The 25,200-nt window shown below is 41.4% G+C and overlaps 2 protein-coding genes across 2 annotated transcripts; one reads left to right on the top strand and one right to left on the bottom strand.

Moving 5' to 3' along the window:
• The first annotated feature begins 5,054 nt into the window (after nt 1-5,054).
• On the top strand, nt 5,055-13,997 carry GRWD1 (glutamate rich WD repeat containing 1). The gene is made up of 7 exons (XM_075191659.1): nt 5,055-5,323; nt 5,480-5,597; nt 6,248-6,419; nt 8,110-8,323; nt 9,030-9,172; nt 9,960-10,157; nt 11,012-13,997. The coding sequence occupies exons 1-7, from the start codon at nt 5,092-5,094 to the stop codon at nt 11,327-11,329; spliced, it is 1,395 nt and encodes a 464-aa protein (XP_075047760.1). The 5' UTR covers nt 5,055-5,091; the 3' UTR covers nt 11,330-13,997.
• A 4,755-nt stretch (nt 13,998-18,752) lies between these two features.
• TSEN34 (tRNA splicing endonuclease subunit 34) lies at nt 18,753-25,198 on the bottom strand. The gene is made up of 5 exons (XM_075189845.1): nt 24,947-25,198; nt 23,810-24,075; nt 22,342-22,540; nt 20,415-20,696; nt 18,753-19,806 (listed from the first exon to the last, which is right to left on the bottom strand). Exons 1-5 carry the CDS (start codon nt 24,996-24,998, stop codon nt 19,619-19,621), a joined length of 987 nt encoding a protein of 328 aa, XP_075045946.1. The 5' UTR covers nt 24,999-25,198; the 3' UTR covers nt 18,753-19,618.
• Between the last annotated feature and the right edge of the window lie 2 nt (nt 25,199-25,200).

Raw genomic sequence — 25,200 nt, 5'->3', positions numbered from 1 at the left:
TTGCTGACCAAGAGCTCCTTGCATCTGTTCAGATCTCGGTCATTTGGAAGCAAAGAATCGACATAGGTCTTAAACCTAGGATCAAGCACAGTCGCCAAAACATAGTGATCCGACTTCAAGATTTTAATAACTCTTGGATCATTGCGAAGCGAATTAAGTACTTGATCTACAAGGACAACATACTTTGCGTAATTGCTTTCTTTCATCTCCTCCTTCAGTTTGTCAAGCTGCTTTTCCACAAGTCGAATTAAGGGAATGACTTGGCTCACTTCACATGTCACAACTTCAAATGGTTTCAGCACCTTGCACAGCACAGAAAGGATTCTCCACTGGGCAAGACTGACATACATTCCACCTCCTTTCCCAATGTCATGGCTTGTGCAATACGCTTGTATGGCTTTACCCTGTTCCTCCATCCTCCACCTTGTTAACACCACATGCTTAAGTTGGTGACAGGGCAACTTAAATCGTTCTTGGAGCTGCTGCAATCTCCTACATGCTGTGGCAAAATGCCGGAAATGTACCGAAATTTTAAGGGCCACCAAAAGCATCTCCTGCACCTCACGGTTATTTTTCAAGAAGCTCTGCACCGCCAAGTTTATTGTGTGAGCAAAACAGGGAATGTGATGGAATTCACCCAGCTGTAATGCTCGCACAATATCAGAAATGACATATCCTGGGGAGAGTCCAAGTGGTATAAGCCATGTATCAATGACATCCCTTAGTTTTCGTAACAAATTATCAGCTGTATGCCTGTTAGTGAAGCTGGTTATACAAAGAGTGGCCTGCCTGTGAGAAATGTTATGTAGTGGTGTACATGCTGCTGCTGTTCCTGCTGGTGAAGGCGAATGACCAACCCAGTGGGCTGTCACAGTCATATAGTCTTTGGTTTGCCCACTTTCACTTGTCCACATATCTGTGGTTAAGTGTAAAATGGGTAGAATGGCATTTTTGAGCCCAATTACTACATTTTTACGAACTTTATGGTACAGTTGAAGAATAGCTTTTCTTGAAAAACAGTGTCGCGATTGAATTTTGTAACGGGGACACAAAACCTCAATTAACTGTGAAAAACTAGCTGTGTTTATAGTGGATATTGGACGCAGATCTAACACTGGCATAGTCGCCATGGCGTCTGTGATCCTCTTTGCGACTGGGTGACTGCTGTCATACTTGCTTCCTCTAGCAAAAAATTGTTCAACAGTTAATTGTTGTAAAGTACTAGTGGTCTTCTTCTTGGGCTGCTTATGGGAGGCTACACAAATATCCCCCTCATCCTCTTCCAATTCCAAAGTGGCATCCTCAATTGGTGTATCATCGCTACACTCGTTCTGTTCAGGCACACATCAGCAGAAATGCTAATAGGTGCCTTCTTTATGGGTACACTATCAGAATGGTCACGATTACACATACCACTGGTGCATGGACTCTCCTCAGGGATTGGTGTCATTTCTGAATCTGAGCATACATTTTCCTCTAAAGCCTTACTGTTTTTTTTCAGCTCTGCTTTTACATGTAACAGTAGTTGTGCACCACTTTTGGACTCCAGATTACTAGGTCTTACTTGGTCACGAGTGACCTTACAAGAAGAAGCCTCAGTAACAATTTTAGATCTCGCACTCATAGAAAAAGGCGAAGGCCACTGCGTGTGTAGAATGTCATGTTGGCAAAAAAAATTTTATCGGCAGTTTACTTTTCCTGGATTACAGCTATTTTTCTCTTCAACACGGTAAAAGGTGTTTTTTTTGTTTGTTTTTTTCCCTGACTTCAAAAGACTATGTACTTTTACATAGGCTTTACCAGATGATGTACAGGGATAACTATCATCAGGACTGGTGCCAGCAGCTGCTTGCTGCTCCTGCTCTTCTGTACTGCTGTGAATCCATTTTGATAACACCGTACACTCAGTAATGCAAATTCAGAAAAAAGAGTGCAATGACTGGTATATTAGGATTTCAGCAATGACCAACGCAGCTCTTCTATAAGGGTGTATATCAGACCCTACACTTTGTAGTGCAAATTTAGAATACAAGAGTGCAATGACTGGTATATTAGGATTTCAGCAACGACAAATTCAGCAATGGAGCTTTCTCTAACACTGCTACCACCCTCCTCTTTCTCTTCTATCACTTTGCCTGCCAAACTGCTCTATACTCTGTCCTACCCCTTCTCTGTCCCTCTCTCAAATGGTGCCAGATCGCGGTGGAGGGTGGTATTTATAGATTCCAAAACTTGCGAGATCCGATGAAGTCACAATGACGTTTTGCCTCGTTTTGGAATCCGAATAGGTGCGAGAGTACTCGGAAGCCCAAAGTTTGGGTCGGTTCGGTTTTCACAAAATCGAGCCCGCCCATCTCTAGACTTGAGCACACAATGTAGGTCTCTGAGGAAATTGCCTTATCGCATTGATACGTGTAAGACATGTGCTAGCAGTGTCAGACTGGCCCAGCGGGCTACCGATAAACCCACCGGTAGGCCCGGCTACCTTTACGGCCACACCCCCTTTTACCCATGGGTGGAGCTTACCTGGAGGCCCCCATGAGAACCCAGCGTCCCCGCTGCTCAATTGCGATCGCAGCTGCGATCATGTGACCCGCCCCATCCCCCTGTCAGCTGATCTTCCCGCCTGCCGCCGCCGCTGAAGAAGAGAGAAGGAGCAGAGAGCCTGCAGCAAGCAAGATATCGGTAAGTATATTTTTTATCCATTTGTGGCATAACATTGGGGGCACTATGTGGCATAACATTGGGGGCACTATGTGGCATAACATTTGGGACACAATGTGGCATAACATTGGGGGCACTATCTGGCATAACATTTGGGGCACTATGTGGCATAACATTTGGGGCACTATGTGGCATAACATTGGGGGCTCTATGTGGCATAACATTGGGGGCACTATGTGGCATAACATTTGGGGCACTTTGTGGCATAACATTGGGGGCTCTATGTGGCATAACATTGGGGGCACTATGTGGCATAACATTTGGGGGCACTACTGTGTGGCATAACATTGGGGGCACTATGTGGCATAACATTGTTTTGGGGTGCTACTATGTGGCATAACATTTGGGGGCACTACTGGGTGGCATAACATTGGGGGCACTATGTGGCATAACATTGTTTTGGGGGTGCTTCTGTGTGGCATTACATTGTTTTGGGGCACTACTATGTGGCAGGCATAGGGGGGCTGCATATCTATACTAAACTATAAGGGGGCTGCCTATGCTAGACTATAGTGAGGGGGGGCTGCACAGAGAACACTATAGGGAGGGGGTGATGGGACCTTTAATGCTGAGTTGGTTTGGGTCTATAACTGAATGTGGGTGCTGTTTATTTAATGGCAGGGATGGTTGACGTTTCTAAATGTACCCATTATTTTTTCCAAATAGGGCCGGCCCTCAACATTCCAGGATCCAGACAAGCCGCAACTAAAGAAACCAGCAGCCACAGGTGTTAAAAGTGACAACAGGTAGGACAGTCTGTCAAATGATCTGAGTCTAGTGCAGGCTTGGCTAACATGTGGTACTCCAGGTGTTGTGAAACTATAAGTCCCAGCATACCCTTCCAGCAATAAGCTTCTATATATTGGCAAAGAATGCTGGGGTTTGTAGTTTCACAACACCTGGAGTGCCACAGGTTGGCCAATCCTGGCATAGTGGGACAATCCTGATTTTTGGTGACTGTTCTGCCCAATCTAAAGGGCAGGTCAACACTGTGTACTCTTTATACACACACTGCATTCTTTACATACTACACTATGGTGCTAGCTGTCCTTCGTGGACTGACCACTCCCACTCTAGTGTCTGGTCCCGCCTCTATGATGGCGGACCACACCCCCTTTGGTCGGCCCCCTAGTGTTGCATTCCCCGGTGGGCTGTTCATGCCCCAGTCCGACACTGTGTGCTACATATTTATTTGACTTTCTGAACTTGATGCTTTGATCACGATTTCAAGGTTTCAGCTCTTGAAGAGCTGAATTATCTACAGGGATAGCCTATTCACGTTTATATCATCACATTCGAATCCGAACTTCAGCTGCTCGGAGTTCTTCAAGGACGGAACTGAGAGTTAGACGTGGCTTTCAGATCCTGTATCAGTGCCGTTCATATGTGCAGCACAGATTTACACTGGTTTTACTTATGGTGCAAACAAACACAAAATAGCTTTCGGCGCTTGATAGGCTGTGGTTGGGATCACCAATCGCAAGGGGTCTGCAATGTCCCCAAAACAATAATTTTATGAAAAACACAAATGCAATGGAAAACCTAAACCACAAAAATACATACACTGCGGATATATAGTATTGTAATTTATTACTATATAAAATGTATATGAATATAAAAACACACAAATATACAGAAAATATTATACACCATAAAAAGTTATGCCACCTGTGTCATGTACTACAACCCATAATTGCAACCACATAGGTATAGATTGGCTTAATTAATCAAGCTGAAAAAAATATAGATACACAGAAGCGTTTATAGTTGCCAATCAATAAAGGAGCTCAATTTAGCTCTCAGCACAGACAAGCTCAGTATGCCACTGCACAGATTATAGCCCAATATTCATAATATATTAACTGTATAGGCCGGAGTAAGTGGAGTTTTCCACTTTTTTTCCCTGAAAGATAACATATTGGAGGACGTTTTTTCATCTTAATTAATTAATTAAGCCAATCTATATATAAGATATTGTTTAAATTGATAAATTGCAGTTTGTGTAACATAAACACAAAGCGCTCTAGGTGGAGAAAATAACGTACATTTTTTTTTTAATTGTATAGTTAATGCATTCTTGTCACGCTGGATACCTTTACCCAAATTGATGACCCCAAATTGATGACCTGTTTAAAATCTAGACAAGCAACAAGTGATAATTTGCAAGTTCTAAGACCAAAAAATGCTAATGCGTCTTATATTCACATTTCATTGTTAATGTATCTGTATATTAAGTAGACAGCGATGTAAGTTTTGTTATGCTTTTGCTGCTGATAAAGCTTTCTACAAAAAATTAAAAAAAATACTGGGGCCGGAAGACAACTACCCAGTTGAAGCCAGCGGAAGTGACGTAACACCTATTCCAACATGGCAGGCAACGGCGAACCCACATGGAGAAATACTGAGCAGGAGGACGATAAAGATATGGAGGGGACAGAAAGCGAGGAAGAAAGTGAGGACGAGGACGAAATCATGGAGGAAGGGGAAGAGGACAAGGGTACTCAGAAAGTGTATTTGCCCGGCGTGGAGAAGCTGCAGGATGGAGAGGAGCTAGTGATGGACCAGGATGCCTATGTTCTCTATCATCAAGCTCAAACAGGTGAAGTGTACAGATAGGATCGGGGAGACGAAGGGTACAGCTATGAATAAATGGTTGATGGGCTGGTGGGAAATGAGCTCTCTGATGATCCAGCTTTATGCCTCCTCACAAGTTGTAAATATCTCTCTACTAACATACTGTTCTTTTTGGTTTCAGGGGCTCCATGTCTAAGTTTCGATGTAATTTTGGACAGTTTAGGGGAAAATCGTTCAGATTACCCCCTGACTGTATTTCTCTGTGCTGGGACTCAGGCTGACACCGCTCAAGGCAATAGGTAATACAAATATCCCATGTGTTAAGCTCAGAATTTTATATTACTGTTTAAAATGCATAGAGATCTGTATCTTGTTAGTAATACGTATGTAAATAAAGCAACCTAGTGTTGTCTTTCTTCAAAAACCGTTGATTGTGTGAATTGTCAGATCTATTAGTGAGGTATTCACACCTTCTAAACATATATGTTCTGGTGAGTTGGTGGCATTATGTTCTGGATTTATGTAGCACTGGTGATATATAAACTGGAGTTAATAGTTGGGGAGCGGTATACACACGTGAGTCTATGGAAGTGTCCCAAAGAAGTTGTGGTTGTGCAACGGCAATTCATTTTTATGAACATTACCTGTTGGGCTATCTTTATCATCCAGGCCTGTATTATGGAAATATTTTCTATGTCATAAGATGATGTGCTTTATGGTTAGTGGGATAACCTGAACAGTTAGTTATGAGCAGTTGCTGGTGGATTGTATACAATGGTAAAGTATGTGTAATACTGAATACAGATGAGCTACTCTCATTATGTTGGGTACATACTATGGCTTGTTGGTGATAATTATAATATATTATACAGACTGAGGATCACAGAAAGATTTCATTTTTCCCCAGAATCAAGGCTACACATGCTTTAAAGAATATTCTGTTTTTCAGAGTTTTAGTAATGAAGATGCACAATTTGCACCGAACCAGCAAAGAGAAGAAAAATGACTCGGATTCTGACAGCAGTGATAGTGAAGATGAGGATGAAGCGGAAGATGAAGAGAAGAAACCGCAATTGGAGCTGGCTATGGTTCCACACCACGGGGGAATTAACCGCGTTCGGGTAAATAAGTCTGGATTGTTTTATGTCGCACTATCCTTTTTGACAAAGCTTTACCAATTTGTAGTTGGTGTTTTTATTGAACAGCAACATTAGCCAAGCAGTTTAATATTGATTTAAACTGAGTTTGGGATTTTTAATTGAGGGGAAATATTGATGAACACCTTAAATCTTTTACCAATACATTTATAAATATGGTAATCATGAAGGTTAGGGTCATAAATTATTCCAACAACATGAACAGTGTAGCAGTTGCCTCTAAACTCTGCAAAAGACTGCTCACACCCGCTTCTGCACTTCTCTGCTCTCTTCCTGCAGCGTTAGAGGGAAGTACATAGGCTGCTATATGAAAGCTGTGCTGCAGTCATCTACGTTTGCATAATTAGAAGTTCCTGCTGTGATCTTGCAAAATGTGTCCTTCTATGAAGAGTAGAGGAAGGCAGCATTACCTACCTGCACTGAGTATGCTACATTTATGGTAAACAACCCTTGGAACTGCAAGTCCCAGCATGCTGATTCTTCTAGTTTCACAATGTCAGGAAAGTTGCATGTTGCCTCAGTGTTATACAATTCTGCATGGCCTGCTTTTCTTTATATTCAGTTAAAGTCCATTATTATTGGCTTTCTTCAGTGGAGGCAGAAGAATGTTTTTTTTATACTGCTTTTTGGAATGAGAGACGTGTGGTTTGCGTTTTTGTCAATTTAAAGTTTCATATGTTAGATCTGCGTATGTTAATTAACTGTTTTAGGTATAAAGAATAAGGGGTCTTATTGACCAATATCCAAATTTGTGGTTCCCATTCACTTATGATGAACAGTGGGGTGGAAAGGTCCAGCACATCTCAGCACAGGGCTAGGACTGCACTTAATGACTTATTTATTTATATTTACTTTTTTTTGCTCCTTGTCTACTATTCCTACACTGACTAGTTTGGGAGCTAAATTTTTATGGAGGGAACCCTAGTGCAAGATATCCATTTATAGTGATAATCCACTCAGACTGGCTATAGAATTTTGTAGCAGGGCTATGCTGTTTTATTTACAAATGCATGCACACATCCCTTGTTCCTATTTCATGTTTCCTCTTTTTTTTTTTATCAAATAGTGTTCAGTGTCACATTATATAGTGTGCAGGTTTAGTATTTCATTCTTGTCAGCTGCCTATTGGTTTCATGCTCCATTATAATCCTGGTTTTATTCTAATTATTCCATGAAGTGAGAGCTTGCTCCAGAGACTGAAAATGTGAATAGAGGTATAGACAGTGATAACCTGCTATTGCATATAATATCTATCCAGTGAATCTATCAATAAGCAGTGTGGTATTAATATAGGTAATCTGGTATAGAATCAATTAGTGTTTGAAACATGGATGTTTTAAATGTTATTGACTTCTCAGCCAGAAATGCACTACAGTTCAAAGCACTCAATACCTCCTGTGGTTGCACAGGGGAGGACTAAGCTCTGAAGCCACTGCCCAAGTCAGAAGCAAAAAGTTTTTCCTTTTAGTTAGGTCAGTTCAATAGACATGCCTGTCAACCAAATGTTTACCATCAAATGTGTCTTTGAGATTGCACTTCTGCATTGTGGCATTCCGAATTTTTTTTTTTTTTTTTTTGACCAGTGTATAGGATACCTAATTGGGTAGATTGTATCAATTTCTAGCTGACACAAAATACTTTTTTTCTTTTTTAGGTTTCTACACTGTTGAACACACCAGTGGCTGCAGTTTGGTCAGAAAGGGGTCTAGTGGAAATCTATGATCTCCAAAAGCAGTTGGCAGCAGTGTCAGACACACAGGCTCTTGCTGCATATTTGAAAGAAGAACAAGCAAAGATCAAACCGGTGTTCTCCTTCTCTGGTCACATGACTGAGGGCTTCTCCATGGACTGGTCTCCAAAGACTGCAGGTAGGAGCTATATAATGTATCCTGTTTACACCTTGTGGCTCTTCTATAGAGAGGGTGTGTTTTGTGTATTGTATCATATGTAAATGAGTGGACAAAAATATACTTATTGCTCTCATACATAAGGCCGGACTTTTTATACCAACAGAATCTTTTACTGAAATGTAACTGCCTGCATTAAGAGAGATCTCCTGCCTCCAAAATTATTTTTATTTATTCCTCCAGCTAGCCAAGCCACATTCTCTGAGGCTCCTGTCATGTGCTGTATACTTGCCCCTGGAGCAGTTGCTGCTCGTATTTTCAGAATATGCAAAGTGAGCTGGGCTTTTACTGTGTCAGGTGGCCACAGCTTGTACAGTTAGCTAAGACCAATACTGTGTCGGACCCTCAGCTGATTTCACAAGCCGCAGTCAGCTGACCTCTATCACAGAATTGGCCATGTGCCGGGAGTATTGGGAAAATGATGGGCATTTGTTTTCTTCTTAGTAAAACAGTGTGGTTTGGCATTTTATGTAATGTTAACAATATATGACCGCCATACGGCAAATTTAGAAAGGTTCTGTCTCGATGCTTCGGATGGACCTCCTTCCAGCTCATTGCTTCTTTATATGCAAAATTGTCTAGTTGAATGGCACATCTGTCAATGGTTTTAACTTTCCTCAATCCATTAACACTTGTGATATAATATCTATAATATATTTCTTCACAGGGCAATTGATTACAGGAGACTGTAGCAAGAACATTCATTTGTGGAATACTAAAGAAGGGGGCACGTGGCATGTTGACCAGAGGCCTTTCACAGGTCACACTAAATCCGTGGAGGATCTACAGTGGTCTCCTACTGAAACCACGGTAAGTGGGAAAACTTGCACATGATAGGAGCCCCAGAGAATGTGGCTTGGCTAGCTGGAGGAATAAATAAAATTTTCATGGAGACGAGAGATCTCTGTTAATGCAGGCACTTACATATATAAGTAATTATAAAAGAGCTAGCAAAGACAAATCCTGCCACTACATTAAATCATCTAAAAGTGGAATATGCATCATTTTGTTCAACCAGATTATTCCAAAGTGACTAGTTCATTAAACACATGTTGGATTTAATATATTTGCTACTTGCCAATCACTAGATGTTTTTTTTACCTTTCTTAAGCTGTTTTCTTGGATAGCTAACAATTCTTTAAACTGTCAGAGTGGTTTAATGTATTAACTAAAAAAAAAATGTGCACTGGACACATCTGTGAGCAAAATTATGAAAACAATTGCGATGGAGACAACGGGTTTAGAACATACAAGTTATTTAAACTTTTACATCCAATCGGATGTTGGTATTCGTTTTCTAAACTGCAGTCACAAAAATGACAGTCTGATTGCTATGAGTTACCGCACATTTGTGCCTATTAAACAAAATAATCCTGCATATATGTTTATAGGTTGATTATAATAAAGAACATTCTATCCTTTTAGAATGAAGAGGTTTTTGGTGATGACGAGCGCCACACATTATCTATAGCATTTAGGTTTAAAGTAAAACAACCTTTACCCCATTGATTTTAGTCTACACCAAGAAGTTCATAACCCCATGAAAGTTACACCATTGCGCTATATCCTGGTGATTAACATAAATGGATTTTTACAGGTTTTTGCTTCCTGCTCAGCCGATGCTTCAGTTCGTATCTGGGACATTCGAGCAGCCCCTAACAAGGCCTGCATGCTGACAGCCAGCCAGGCTCACGAAAGTGACGTCAATGTGATTAGCTGGAATCGGCAAGAGCCGTTTATTGTCAGTGGAGGAGACGATGGCGTACTCAAGATCTGGGACTTGCGTCAGTTCCAGGTGCGTATACGACTCTAGTTGCATGGCTTACTATGTCACTCACTTTGCATGGATTACAGAGGCTATTCGTTTTTTCTCTCAATACTGGGTCTTCCCCCTTGGAGAACAGACAAGCACAAACATGCATATAAAATGTTGGCATTAATTTTTATTATAACTTATTTTTGTGACGGGAACTCGCTAGACCCGGTGAGGAGCACTTCGAACAGTCTGCCAACGAATTCATTCAGTTATTATAAATACCCCACATGTGTATTCTGTATTGGGTCAGACCTGTTATAAGAAATGTGCATGGTGCTCCTTTTGGGGATATCTATGTAAACTAGTAGGTGCATATTTTTAATAAAAGGCAATGGTGAGTGTCTCATAGGAGGGTCCCATCTCGCTGTCACTCAGGGGTAGCATAGAGAAATATATCCTAGACTGGACCCTGCTCTCATTTTATATTATGTGGTGATTTGATCCTTTACTCAGTATCTGAATATTTGAAGATGTTCTTGTTGCAAACCAGGTTTATTGTCCCTGTGATTTGTCTGTTAAAGGTCAATCACGATATATGTCTGTTGCATGGCTGTAGAAGACAATGCTAGATTTCTATGAATCCTGGTGCAAAGGGAAAAAGTTGGTGTCCATAACAACCAACCAACTAATTTTGTTGTGCAGCTTTGAAAATGAAAGCACTTATCTGATTGGCTGGGGAGGGCAGCATGTTATATCTTTTTAAAGTCTTGGTTCAGCTTTTACATAGGTTTTTTTTTTGTTTGTTTTTTAAATAGCTAAATGTTTTTCTTATTGGATTTGCTTTTAGTCTGTTTAAATGGTTTACTAAGTGGAACTCTTTCTTTTCTCCACAGAAAGGGGTTAGTGTGGCAAAGTTTAAGCAGCACACCGCCCCTATAACATCTGTGGAGTGGCATCCCACAGACAATGGTGTATTTGCAGCTTCAGGTGCTGACGATCAGATAACCCAGTGGGATCTGGCGGTAGAAAGAGATCAAGATCAGGAAGGCGAAACCGAAGACCCAACCTTGGCATCCATTCCTCCGCAACTGCTGTTCGTTCATCAAGGAGAAAAAGACATTAAGGAGCTACACTGGCACCAGCAGTGTCCTGGAGTGGTCATTAGCACGGCTCAGTCTGGTTTCAATGTATTTCGTACCATCAGTGTGTGAGGTCATTCCTGGTCCACGTCTGTGGACAGGCTAAAGTCCTTGACCCCTTTTAAAGTTTGAGGCTGCATTTTAATGGTGTAGTGGGCAACAGTAGAGAACAGGACTTTCCTTGTGAGGGATGTTTATTGAAAGCTACAAAGGGTTGAATTTTCTCATATTCCAACTTGAAAGGTCACATTTATAGGGACAGAGATTATTTGTGCCTAGTGTGTAATGTTTAAGAAGCGATTGTGACTTTCCATACAAGTATTGGGTATGAATTTACCTAGTTTGGCAGTAAAGGTCACACTTGTGGTGATCTCATGTAGTTGGAATGTGAGATGACCTCAAAGGCTTTCGGTTTGTTGTAAAATAGACAAGGACTGTGTTCTTTTAGTGTGTGCTAAAACAAAATACTACAGCAATTTATATAAATTATATTTTTATCTGGTTTGGATACAAGTTTCTCCATGGCAGTGATTTACAACCCATCAGCCAGGAATCCCAAGAGTGTAGATGAAAAAGATTGCACCTCTTTTCCCTACTACATCTGTATCTATAATAATTATTGCATTTAGCTCAGCAAAGTGTAAGCAAGTGGTGAATATGGGCTGTGCGCTTAAAGGTTACCTGCACACAGTAGTGACAGGAATTCTGTGGGCTACACCATTAATAATAAGAATACATCACCCAATGACTGATACTAATGAATTTGCTCCATTCAAAATAATTGTATGTGTTGAGTGGAAGTGACTGTTGTATTTAAGGCCATCACACTTGCTTTTTTTAAGAAAAAAGTGCTTCAGTTTAGCCTATTGACATGTGAAATATGCAGCCGTCTCAAGTGAATACAGGGTCCAGGGATAAGAGGGATTGTTATCATAGGTAGTAACTTATTTTTAATACATTCAAATAAATGGACCCTGAAATATGTGGAACATGAACCTCCTTATAGTGAACTGTAGGCAAATTTGTTATATCAAAGTCATGACTTAATCCGACTTTCTGTGAATAGATCTGCAGCTCGATGAAAGTTGCCCTGAGGATTTGGGGGTATATTTACTAAACTGCGGGTTTGAAAAAGTGGAGATGTTGCCTATAACAACCAATCATATTCTAGTTATTTAGTTCCTTCTACAAAATGACAGCTAGAATCTGTTTGCTATAGGCAACATCATTTTTTCAAACCCACAATTTAGTAAATATGCCCCATAGACTTTGTTGAATAAAAATTTAAATGCATAATTCTACCTCCCAAAAAGTGAAATTAATTTCCCACCCAGCTTCCATGCATGGTGGGGTGCCTTCCTTGGGGCAGTTGGCATATTTGCCCTTGAATGATTACCCTCACTTCCTCCTATTACCTGTTGTCATTCTCTGAAGATCTGCCTTATGTCTTGGTTTTGAAATAACAACTGCTGCTGCCAATGTGAGTAAGTAATACACACAGGAAGGTATTTATATTTAAGAAAACAAATATTAAATTGTTAAAATGAATGTGTAGAGAACAAGTTGGTATATTTTTGTATCTGCATTTTCATAACCAGTGACAATCCTTGCAAGGGTATAGTGTCCATAGAAGCTAAGAATTAAATATTTCTTTAATGAAACTATAGTATTCTGTTATATTTAATGTCTGTGTATAGAGGGGTCGGACAGAGAAAATATAGTGTACGCTGCACCCTCTGTACAGCAAGGGCTGTGAAATGCAGGCAGCAGAATTTGAATAGTAATTTACTATGGTTATTTTGACGCTTTTGTGGAGAAACACTTTTGCTAGAAACTGTAATCTAGTCCTTACTACTGGCTGATGAGTGCTGGTATATTTCTGTGAGGCTCTGAACATTACTAGGCCTCATATTTAGATCAACCCCCATCAACCAATCCACAATTAGCTTTGATCTATCCACTGCAAGTTGAAAAATGAAAGCTGGTGTATGATTGGTAGCAGAAATGTATGCTGCTTCAGGCTATGTTTCCTTTTACAAACCCTGACAATCGGAGCGAAGCATTACCATTATTATACAACTTTCTTTGCGATCCGTGTATAAAGAACAGCAGTGCCCAATGTGAGACATCATAAATTACAGGTTTCCAGTTATCGGAGACCTAGAGGCATGTGAACACTGTAATAAGTTGTATTTTATCATCTCATTGGTAACATTTATTACAAAAAAAACAAAAAATTGACAAGGGAGCCCATATCGCTCAGCTGCCGTAGGTGTGCAGTGGAACTGAAAAGCCACTAATGTGTAAATGTGTTTAAAATATTGACTTATTCGATTTTAAACAATGAGGGAAAATAAAACATTAATTTTTTTTTTTTTTTTTTTTTTCATGTTACCACCCTGTGATCAGGTATTGCAGCAATACAAGTACTGATACTTGTTACTTAGGCTTCCCAGCGAATCTTGCCGCTGTTGGGGTCATCAGCAGAGATAACAACAATGCTATAACCAGCAAAGACCACACTGAATTTGGCAAAGCAAAAGTGAGCACTATTGCAAGCGAAAATTCCTGTTTTTGTCAACAATAGGACTTTTCTTCCTTTGATAAAAATGCCTCTCTGACTAAATCAGTTCCACATATGTAAATAGGCAATAGCTAGCAAATGTATTCATTACCTTTGTCAGTTTTAAAATGTATGTTTACTTGCATAATGTAATCAAGAATTCTTATCACTGATTAAACTCGCACTACTGCTGCCACATACAGAAAAACTATTTTTTTTAGTTACAAATAAAAAAGGGACAATAATTGATTACATTGGTATTCACACCTTCTTCTAAGTCATCTTGGGATGATACATAGTGTTAGGATTGAACTAAACATAGTACAGATCATTGAGGACATAAAGTTACTTTTGGTCTCATCAGCCCATCGTCTTCCTCTACTTGACATGAAGGTCTCTCACATGCTTTCTGGCAGACTAGTTGACATTTCATGTGTTTTCTACATGAACGGATTCATTTTTACTGTCCCATTGGATAGTTTCTGCCATGAATATGGTAACTCAGGATTACACTCGTTGTGGCCTCCCTAACACAAATGCTGTTTTGGGGATGACCTATTCTATACAAATTCACAGGTGTGCCATGTTCCCTCTTTTTCTCTATGATGGAATTGACAGTGCTTCAGGGGACATTAACAATCTTTGTTTCTATACTGTTCCCCTGATTAGGTGCTTCTCAATAACCTTCACGCACAGATTTTCTATAATTGATTATTGATCTTTGTAAATCCAATAACCAACAGGTGCATACATTGTAACACTTTAATTGTACACATGTGAATACCAGTCAATTATGTGACCTCTGAAAACATACTAGGGTGGGTGTGGCCAACCTGTGGCTCTTGCGGTGTTGTGAAGCTACAAGTCCCAGCATGCCATGGCTGTTATCTACTGGCAAAGCATGCTGGTGCTTGTAGTTTTACAACAACTGGAGCGACACGGGTTGGCCAGACCTGCACTATATAGGTGTATCTTGCCAAATAGAGTGAACGTTACATAATCAATTACTGCCTGTTGTTTTTATTTGTAATAATTATTAAGAAAATATTTATTTTTCTATTTCAAATTAGAGTGTTTTGTTTTGATCAGTGGTAAGAGTTCCAAAATAAATCCATTCAATTTCACAATGTAAGAAAATAAACTGAAAAATGACAAAGGGGGTTAATACTTAACTGGGACTCATCCATGGAATTTTAAAACCAGTGCTTAATTTCTTTCTACATAATAATATTGAGAGCTAGCACCATGACATATCTCAACGTAGGAGTTATTTATAAGAGTCTGGCGAGGATGTGTTTTATTTATCTTACTATACCATGTTTATACAATGTTCCTGCAACATTTTCTATCCCCTGATGTCAACCCACTTGAACAACATGGGATTGTTAAGATCAATCAAGCTGAATAAGAGAGGGGAGGATCCTTCTGATATAACCCTTATTAAGACTACTAATAGCAACACATACCATTTCTTGTGAAGAAGGCATCCAATCCATATTTAAATTATTGTAGTTAATGTCCTGCCATCATCATATGTGGTAAGGAAACTCACAGCTTAATCACACTTATAATAAAGAAGCCCTAATCCCTTCCTATGCTGATGGTGAAACAATCTTCCTTTCATTCAAAATTGATGATCACTCGTTCCCCATATTATTATTATTATTTATTTGTAGGGCGCCACAAGGTTTCCGCAGCGCCGCACATAGTACAAACAGTAGACGATACAGGGTAGAACAGTACAGAACAATAAACACACAGTACCAGTACTTCAGAATCTCCGGGAGGGCAGATACAGTAGAGACGGAGCAGAAGAACAGGATTGGAGGGAAGAGGGCCCTGCTCATTCGAGCTTACATCCTAAGGGAGGGTAAACAAAGTCAGGCAAAAAAGGGAGCCAGTGAATCAAAGGGGAGAGAGATGAGGGGTCAAGGGAGGATGAGCAGAAGAGATGAGAGGTTAAATGGATGGTTGGTAGGCCTTGAGGAACAGGTGAGTTTTAAGTGCCCGTTTGAAGGAGCACAGATTGGGAGAGAGACGGATGGAGCGAGGTCGTTCCAGTGAAGAGGGGCAGCACGGGAGAAGTCTTGGATTCGAGAGTGGGAAGAGGTGATCAGTGTGGAGGAGAGGCGGCGATCATTGGCTGAGCGGACAGGAGTGTGAATGGAGAGGAGGTTAGAGATATAAGGGACAGTAGACTGGGAGAGAGCCTTGTAAGTGGTGGTAAGGAGTTTAAAAAGGATTCTGTAGGGGAAGGGGAGCGGCGTGAGAGGAAGAGGAGTCTTGCAGCCGCATTGAGTATAGAGTGGAGGGGGGCAAGGTGGGAGTGGGGGAGGCCAGTAAGGAGAAGGTTGCAGTAATCGAGGTGGGAGATGATGAGAGCATGGATGATGGTTTTGGTGGCATCCTGAGAGAGAAAGGGACGGATGCGGGCAATGTTACGGAGTTGGAAGCGACAGGCTTGGGAGAGTGATTGAATGTGGGGGGCAAAAGAGAGAGAGGAGTCAGGAGTGACATCCAGGCAGCGGAGTTAGGTGACAGAGGAGATAGTGGAGTCATTGACAACGATAGAGAGGTCGTGGTGGGATTGGAGTCTGGGCGGAGGAAAGAAATTAAGTTCAGTTTTTGAGATGTTAATTTTAAGAAAGCGTGAGGACATCCAGAAGGAGATAGCTGAGAGGCAGTCAGTCACACGAGAGAGGAGGAAAGATCAAGAGAAGAGATGTAGAGCTGAATGTCATCAGCGTAAAGGTGATACTGCAGACCAAACGAGGAGATGAGAGCACCAAGGGAGGAAGTATAGAGCGAGAAGAGTAGAGGGCCGAGAACAGCCCTGTGGGACTCCTACAGGGAGAGGGGAGGGGGTGGAGGAAGAGCCAGACATGGATACAGAGAAGGAGTGGTTATCCAGGTATGAGGTAAACCAGGCATGGACAAAACCAGAGAGGCCAAGAGAAAGAAGAGTTTGCAGCAGGAGGGGGTGGTCCACGGTGTCAAAGGCCGCAGAGAGGTCGAGGAGGATGAGTATGGAGAAGTGACCTTTGGATTTGGCTGAAAGGAGGTCATTAGTGACTTTAGCCAGAGCAGTTTCGGTGGAGTGGAGGGGGCGGTAGCCAGATTGGAGTGGGTCAAGGAGGGAGTTGTCAGAGAGGTGACAGGTGAGGCGGCTGCAGACAATCCGCTCAAGTAGTTTGGAGGCATAGGGGAGAAGAGAGATAGGGCGGTAGTTCGCAAGAGAGGTGGGGTCAAGGTTGGGTTTCTTGAGGATAGATGAGATAAGAGCATGCTTGAATGAGGATGGGACTATGCCAGAGGAGAGTGATAGGTTGAATAGGTGTGCGAGGTAAGAGCAGGCAGTAGGAGAGAGAGAGCGAAGGAGGTGAGAGGGGATGGGATCAAGAGGACAGGTAGAGGGTGGAGAAGAAAGAATAAGGGAGCGAACTTCTTCATCTGAACGAGCACCACAGCTGGTTAATGGGGGGAGGTGAAGCAATGAGGGTGGTGGGAGAGGGAAAGGAGGAGGAGATGTTCTGTCTAATGGCTTCAATTTTGGAAGAGAAAAAGGTAGCAAAGTCAGAGGCAGAGAGGGAAGGCGGGACAGTGGGAGGGGGGGGGGGAGAGGAGGGACAAAACGTTTGTTAGACAAATCGCCATATTGACCTCAACCATATTTTTGCTTGTAAAAGAGGTCACCTCTAGGGTGCCTTTTTATTTTACACAGTAAACAGACCTAATTATTTTAACCCCTTCCATTTATTAATAAGGCTGCCCACCTCTGCCCTTCTTAGATCTCCAATGTGGTTAGTGTGAGGTGTCATAATCAAGATGTGGTCTAACTAGTGGCTTATGACATGCTTTCAGTACATGCATTTATGCTTTACAGCTGCTCTCTGGCACTGTGAGACTTTGTGTACACTAGTCCTTTTCTATCTCAGCTTACAACTGTATGCCATATAATCTACAAAATGTAGTATAGTTTCCCACAGCCTATGGGATATACAGTATATATTAAATGTCATATGCTATTTCACTGCCAAGTTTGGCTAAACCTTCCTGCAACCAGTTAATCTCACTCTGTGTAAATAATCCTACATAGTTTAGGGTCATCAGCAGATTTACATACTTCCTTGGCCACCTACAAGGTCATTAATAAAAAGCTTAAGAAGTGTTGACTTTGCATTTGCACTGGTGTTTTTCTGGTTATGGCAGTAGTCTGTCACTGCCACCATCTGAGACAGATCTGCAACATTTTGTTAATATGTCTCTTATAAATGTCATTTATTATAGAGAGCAAAGAAATTTCTGGGATTACAAAAATACCTTTTTTTAATTATTTTTTTTAGCTCTCATTGACCATATATAAATATGTGAATGGTGTCTGGTGTAAAATTAATTTCTGTTATTGAGGCTGCATATTTATGAATGCAGTGACTTGGTACATGGAAGAAACATGGGCTTTTCTGTGAATGAACAACTATTCCACTATTCACATTTAGGTAACTCCCTCTACAAAACTCTTCCATCGAAATGACTCCTCTCGCACTTTATTTTCCAGTCTATCCATAGCCTGTTTGCAATTACCAGTCACATTTTAAAATAAACCATACCCAAACATCTAGTGGGAGAATCGGATACACTAAACACATAGTAGACGACCCTGCTACCAGTTACATTAAAAGAAACTGATTTTTATTCTCCACCCCCTACAAAAAAAATATTTTTTGTTTTACAATAAAAATACATATTAATGCCAGATTTTAAATGAGTGGGCCTTGTAACTCCTCAATAAATGTCACTTTTAGGGAAAAGTCATTATGCATTTTTTTTTGACAGCGCTACTAAAAATAATATATAAATAGGAAAATATCCTTTCTGCACACAAAAATAGAAAACAAGTACTAAATGTCTTTTTAACAAAAAAAAACAAAACAGTAAAATAAGAGAAAAACTTTAATGGACAAACAAGGACTTTATAATAGAATTTGGAGTAAAAAATGTATAGATATTCCATCAAATTAACAGGTTTTCAGCTTTTGCTCCTACCCACATATATTGGTAGGTTGCGGACCATTCCTTGTCATTTAACCAATGCAGCTGGGTCCTCACCTTACTATTAATGTTTAATGGCTGCAGTAGTGACGTATGACCACCAGAAGAGAGCAGGAATTGAAACACAGAAATAGAAGTGAAAGCTAGCTCCTGATTGGATAACTGTTATGGCCACCCACAAAGATAAGTTCCTCTTTAATACAGAGTAGAACAGAAGGGAATGTTACTCTTGTTTTAATATTGGATGCTATCTACTAATGTTAGCTGTACAAGAGCAACATGCTTTTAAAAAAACAACAACATTGAAGCAAGCTTTTGAATGTGTTCCTGTGTTGATTCAACTTAAAGAGGCTTGTTCAAAGTTTCAATAAAAACATTGTAAATAAATAAAACATTAAATCATTTTGTTTTACAAAGGTCTCGTTTTGGTTTTGGGCTCTTGCAGCCTATGAGAAAAGTAGAATTTTGAGAGACACAAAGAATATATATTAACATTCTGCAGTAACCTCACCAGATCAGGATAAATTGTCTTCTTTCCTGCTATAATGTAAAGAGGAGACTCGTTAATCTTTATTATGTCTTCTCCTGGCTTAATTATTGTCCTTAATCTTGAATGTGTTTTGTATTCCCCGATGTATTCAATGTCTTTGCTATGGAAGTGTTGTACAACATTTGAGACTCGGCAACACAGACTGGAGAAGTGAGCTTGATCACCCACATTTGTGAGATAAACAGCGAGTGCTAGTTTATCATTGCAACCCCGACCACTGTAAAGATGTGTACGTCACACTTCCCTCCTGGTTAGATGAACATAGCAGTATGGTCTTCTTGACATTAGTGCCCAAGCGTCCAGCGGTGATGATGTCACTTAGTGCAATTTCTTCATCTTGCGGAAAACAGATGGCAATGTAATGTGCATGGAAGCGCATGGGATCTGCTGTAGTAAAAATAGTTTTCACATTTTTAGCACAAAGGATCTCAAAGCTGTAAATACACAATCCAATGCAACAAAGGCCCTTTCAGAATGTGTGTATTTCTATACCACAAAACCATTCAACAGCTGTGATTGAAAACGTTTTAGACATCTAGGGGGAGATTCGATTGCTGCCGATGTGGCGTGCGGACATCATTGCAATGTTCAGCTGCGCACATTGGCAGCCATTACGGTAGGATTCTCCGCTCATTTTTCTGTGAACCTATATAGGGTGCGAGAAGAAATCAGCGGAGATTCAATGCCATAACATTCGCGCTATCTGTCTCCATGGATGCTCCAGAGACACCTCGCTCCGAATTGAATACCCCCCTAGATTCCCACCTCAAAAGACCTTTACGTATACAGATGCTACTGTATCTTATTCCTAAAGCAGTTGTGCATTAATATAGAGCAGTGATGGCTAACCTGTGACACTCCAGGTGTTGTGAAACTACAAGCCCCAGCATGCTTTGCCAGCTATCAGCTAGTTATTTCCTGGCAAAGCCTGCTGGGGCTTTTAGTTTCACAACACCTGGAGTGTCACAGGTTAGCCAGCACTGATATAGAGATACCTGGGTAAACAAGAAAATCTCCTCCGAACTTGCTGCCGCTGGTGAGGAAGTAGCCTTTCTGCCAGAGGTCCCGGAAAACCTTAAAGCGCATTTCATGGTTCTTGTGGCCCGTGTACGGCCAGTCTGAGGAGACTTGGTGTAAGTCCACCTCCTCTACGTTACCAAGAGGTGTTCGAGCAGTAGGAATCTGCACCATCATTGCTTCTTCAGGGAAGTGGAATGTCTTCTCTAGGTTTTGAAACTCTTTAATAGGTCCTTGAGACGATGACTCCATCAGCTCTTCTGTGAAAACAATAAATGGGTAGATTATAAACATTTGTTATAATAGTAATGATTAATACATATTTTAACAGTCCAATCTGAATTTGCTATATGTTGTCTTGTACCAGTCTTTGAAGGTTGGCAAATAACAAAAAGCCAGATTAAGTCATGTAATATAGGGCGCGATTCACCAAGGCAGTCATACTGAGCGCAACATGCGATTGGTTCAGGTCTGCACATGCCCAATTCCAGGATCTGAAGATACGTGCGCTGACGAATACGGGTGTAGGTCTGCTCTGCTACACAGGACACTGCAGGTTGTGTCCAATATAAATTCTCAAAAGAAAGCACGGAAAAAAAAAGCCTGTTCAATTGTTGTAATAATATAGGCATTAATGGCAGAACATCAAAAAAAAAAGTTTTTTCAAATATGTTTTTTCCATGGAATACATTTAATGTAGTTATTAAGGTTTAATGTACACAAAATACATAGCTACAGTTGCTACTGATTGCATACACCTGTTATAGCATGCATACACAGCCGTCATCATTAGTAAGCAGCACTTAGACTAGACCTGTAGCTGGAGCAAGAGATACGGCTGAAAAACAAGTACCTTTGAGATGTTCAGAGCTTGGATTGGACCCTGCTAAGTGCGCTTGTGCTTGGCACACCCGTACTGTACACTGATTACAGTCATATGCCCCTTCTCTGCCCCATTCCCTCCCCAAAATTGTAGGCCGTAGTACGTGTCCTTTGCAGTAGAAGATGAATTGAACGTTGTTGCATTCTGTGGTATTTGGTTCTAGGCATGAGCAGATTCATTTTTCGGATGAAACGCACAAAATCACTGTTTACGTCCCTTGGTGAATCAGGCCCAGACTTAATACATACATGAGCTTGTTATGTTCTCTAGATTTGGAATAACAACAAGCATTTGGACATAGGGAGTGTTTATGGACAGTATGTGAGTAATCTAGGTAGGAAGCGTTATAGATGACAATATGATTGCAGCACAAAGCAGATTTGACCAATTTTTATTTACAGGGGATACATTGTGGAATGTCACAGCAGTCAGGTGGCAGGTTTCCCAGCTACAATGTGCTTATCGTGAAAGCACCCCTACAAAGATTTCAGCGGAGAAGTGCCTGTGAGGTGGCGCCCAGTGTCAGCCTGGCAGCGTCAGCGAGGAGGATTGCTATAAAACAGAACAGGCTATCTACCTCTAGTGGTGTCTGGTGCTGTGATGCGAAGCTTAGTCTCACGAGATGAGACTATGATCTCTCTTGTGATATTTGCCTCCAGCCCCGCGGTGAGAAACCTGGGACAGGACAGCCGGGTGTCCCGATTAGACCGGTCACCAGGGTAAGTTTTCCAGTCCCCATGCGGACTGGATTTAGACAAGCCCCGCTCTAGATAGCCAAATCCGAGAAAAGTATGACTCCTGCTATGAAAATATCTTTGTTGTGCCCTTTCAGATATATTGTGGCAATGGTTAATTAGTAAAATTATATTAATGAACTGATGGAAGTAGACACTGCTGGTTTAGCATTTTCAAAGACAATTACACCTCCCTCTAATATGGCTTCACTACTTGAGTCTAGTTGCACTTTCATGCCAAATATGAATAGTTAAATTATTTCAAGGGCCATTATATGTCCCCCTCACCTTCTTGTTCACAACGCTGCCTTTTTCTCTTGCTTCTACCTTCCGCAATACGGTCCGCCAAGCTCTCCAGGGTGTGTTGCTTCTCTTGCAGAGCCAGCTGTCGTTGCTCTTCATAGCTACTATGCAGAAACTGCGCATAGGCCTCAGCTTTCGTTTTTGAGTCCTCATCGTCTACAGTAGCAGAAACACTTGTGCTGTCCTATTGGTGAAAAAGGACACATTACACTATTGTTGTGTGCAGTTCAAGCCTAAAAAAAAAATCAATTATTTCAGGTAAAAGTTCAATAGGAAAATTAGAGAGGAGCGATATGTAGCAAAATCACAGTTCTGGCAACTGAATCATCCAGTTCTACTTTGTTTCTCCATTCCGGGCTGTATAAATTGATATTTAGCGCCAATTATAGTCGGTGAATAGAGCTGGAGCGACGGTCAATTTATTCTGCTTTGTATGAATGGAGATCTGGGAGCACTTAAGGACAGATTCTGCTGGTAAAACTTGAACAATTTTACATATTAATGTGAAATGTAGCAAATAGTTTGCAAACAGTTTTGAAAATGTCACATCTCCAGGGCCGGATTAACCCGAGGTCTAACTGGGCTACAGTCCAGGGGCCTCAGGCATCCAGGGGGCCCTTGAAACTGCTCAGCAGCATTATTGATCGGTCGGGGGGCGTGGGCGCCCCCGGGTCGATCAATGCTGCGTCTCACTCTCACAGTAAGGAGCGTACAGCACGCCGGGGAAGGACTGCAATGCCAGGAGAAGGAGGTAAGTGCCTTGGGGGCGGCTCGGCTCACAGGGGGGGGGCCTCACCAGGGGGGGGGGGAAGGCCTCACGGGGAAATGGAGGCCCCCTTAGCCCAGGGGCCTCCATTCCCTTAATCCGGCCCTGCTCATCTCTAAGGGACATGTGACCAATAGTTCTGTGTCATCCAAATAGGAAAGACCATAAACATAGCCTTTTTTTACATCAGTTTCCAGACCTACAAACCATGGGCAAGCGAAACGGAGTACCACATTTAGCCTGCTCTCAAGTTGTATACAAGATATCTTAAATTTCCAGCCTTCCAACATAATAAAGAGAGTTGTCAACCTAGTCTATACGAGTAATTTCTTAAAGCTTCATGTAAATACAACATCGGCAACTTTTTCATTGAAAAGAATAACCCAAAGAATATTTAGGTCTGCCTGATGGTACACGTTTGGCATTTAAAAAAAACAACAAACTATAAAATGTCATCAAAAAGATAAACAGGATTTAACAGAATATTTTGGTAAACTGTCTCTTTAAAATTATAAAATGAAAAGGCATAAACAATATAACCAAATGCAAATGAAATGAAAGTATAATTGACATGCAGGAGGCAATCAGGGAGTCAATGTCACTTCCATTACATACAGCCAAGGCGACCGACCTACAGATGTCATCTTCTCTACTGTATGGCAGTACATATCCTATTGTTATACCTACCATTGGCAATCCATCGTGGTTTGGGGGTGCACTTTTCTGCTCACAGCTGCGTACAAAAGTTGCAGCCCCAATTTCTACCAGTAGCCGGGCTTCCTCAGGCAGAAGTTGTAGTGGGAGGCCAAGCCGTGTATTCTGTCTAGGTTTCCTCACCAAGGCTCCTACAAGGTTCCCGACCAGCCCATGCTGCTCCCGGATCTTACGAGCGTCTTCTACATTCCACACAAAGGCCTTTCCTTCCAGAAGGTGGATTAGAATCTTGGCATCGTCTATAGAAAGTAATAGAATCAAATTACTCAAGTGTGTAACAGTGTATGTATTTTTTGTTGTATTGATGAATAAAGTTACGAACATATCTAAACATCAGAGTTCCAGGGGGGACACTTATTATAAACCCCATAGGGCTAGAAAAGCTCACACATTGCTGTCCATAATGTGTCCACAATTGAACATGCACTTTTTTCCTCCTTTGCAACTGCTGTAACTTTTTTCAAATGCTGTCGCCAAAATATACACCTACTGTAGGGCTGGCGCAGAGAGGCTCTAACCAGAAGAAAAAAAAAACAGAAGATATTTGACAGGTCTATAAATGGTACACAGGGAACAGGAAATATACTTTACCATGAACATCTACATTTTAGAGAAAAAAAGTCACACAAACAGATAAAATGTAATGAAAGTGAGAAAGACTGCCATTACATACACATATTATGGCATGAGGTATGGTACCCATTTCCATTTTTTCAATATAAAAAGACTCAATTGAGAGAATGTCTTTATTCTAGAGGGTGTCTCTGGGACACAAGTCTGGATCTACAGGAGGACACATTACAGCTGATAGCTGCAGCTTTTTACAAGTAGGTGCAGATTAAAATGGAATACTGACCAATGTTTGTAACTGTGGTGCATGCATGCAGGGTATTGTTCATATGCTGACCTGGCAACACTAAAACCTATGCAATACTCTTTACCATAATAACGTTTTACATACCCCTCATTACACATGTACCTATATTCTCAGCACTATACGGTGTGCATTCACTTTTCTGGTTAGTGTCACTATTATCAGCATGTGTCCTGGCACCACATACAATCCGTATACTGAGTAGTCCCCTAACTGTTGAGCGGTGCCCCGTTTACCTGCATTGGCCTTGCAGAGCACACTGTCCGCCTGCTGCCTGCAGACTTCCATGTGTAGAGTGGGCCGGGCGATGGCTGTATCTCCGCCCTCCGGTCCTCCAGGAAGTGCTGAGTCTGGTGTAGAGAGCTGAGCAGGCGGCACTGTCACTGCAGCACGAGTACGTACCCCGGAGGAAGGGGCACTGTCCCTGCCCACCTCACCCACTGACCCAGCGGCACATGCAGATACCCCGGAGCAGGGGGCACTGTCCCTG

Source organism: Mixophyes fleayi, chromosome 11, assembly GCF_038048845.1.
Source record: "Mixophyes fleayi isolate aMixFle1 chromosome 11, aMixFle1.hap1, whole genome shotgun sequence".
Taxonomy (NCBI): domain Eukaryota; kingdom Metazoa; phylum Chordata; class Amphibia; order Anura; family Limnodynastidae; genus Mixophyes; species Mixophyes fleayi.
The sequence above is the reverse complement of the archived record's forward strand: the minus strand, read 5'-3'. Positions and strand labels throughout refer to the sequence as shown.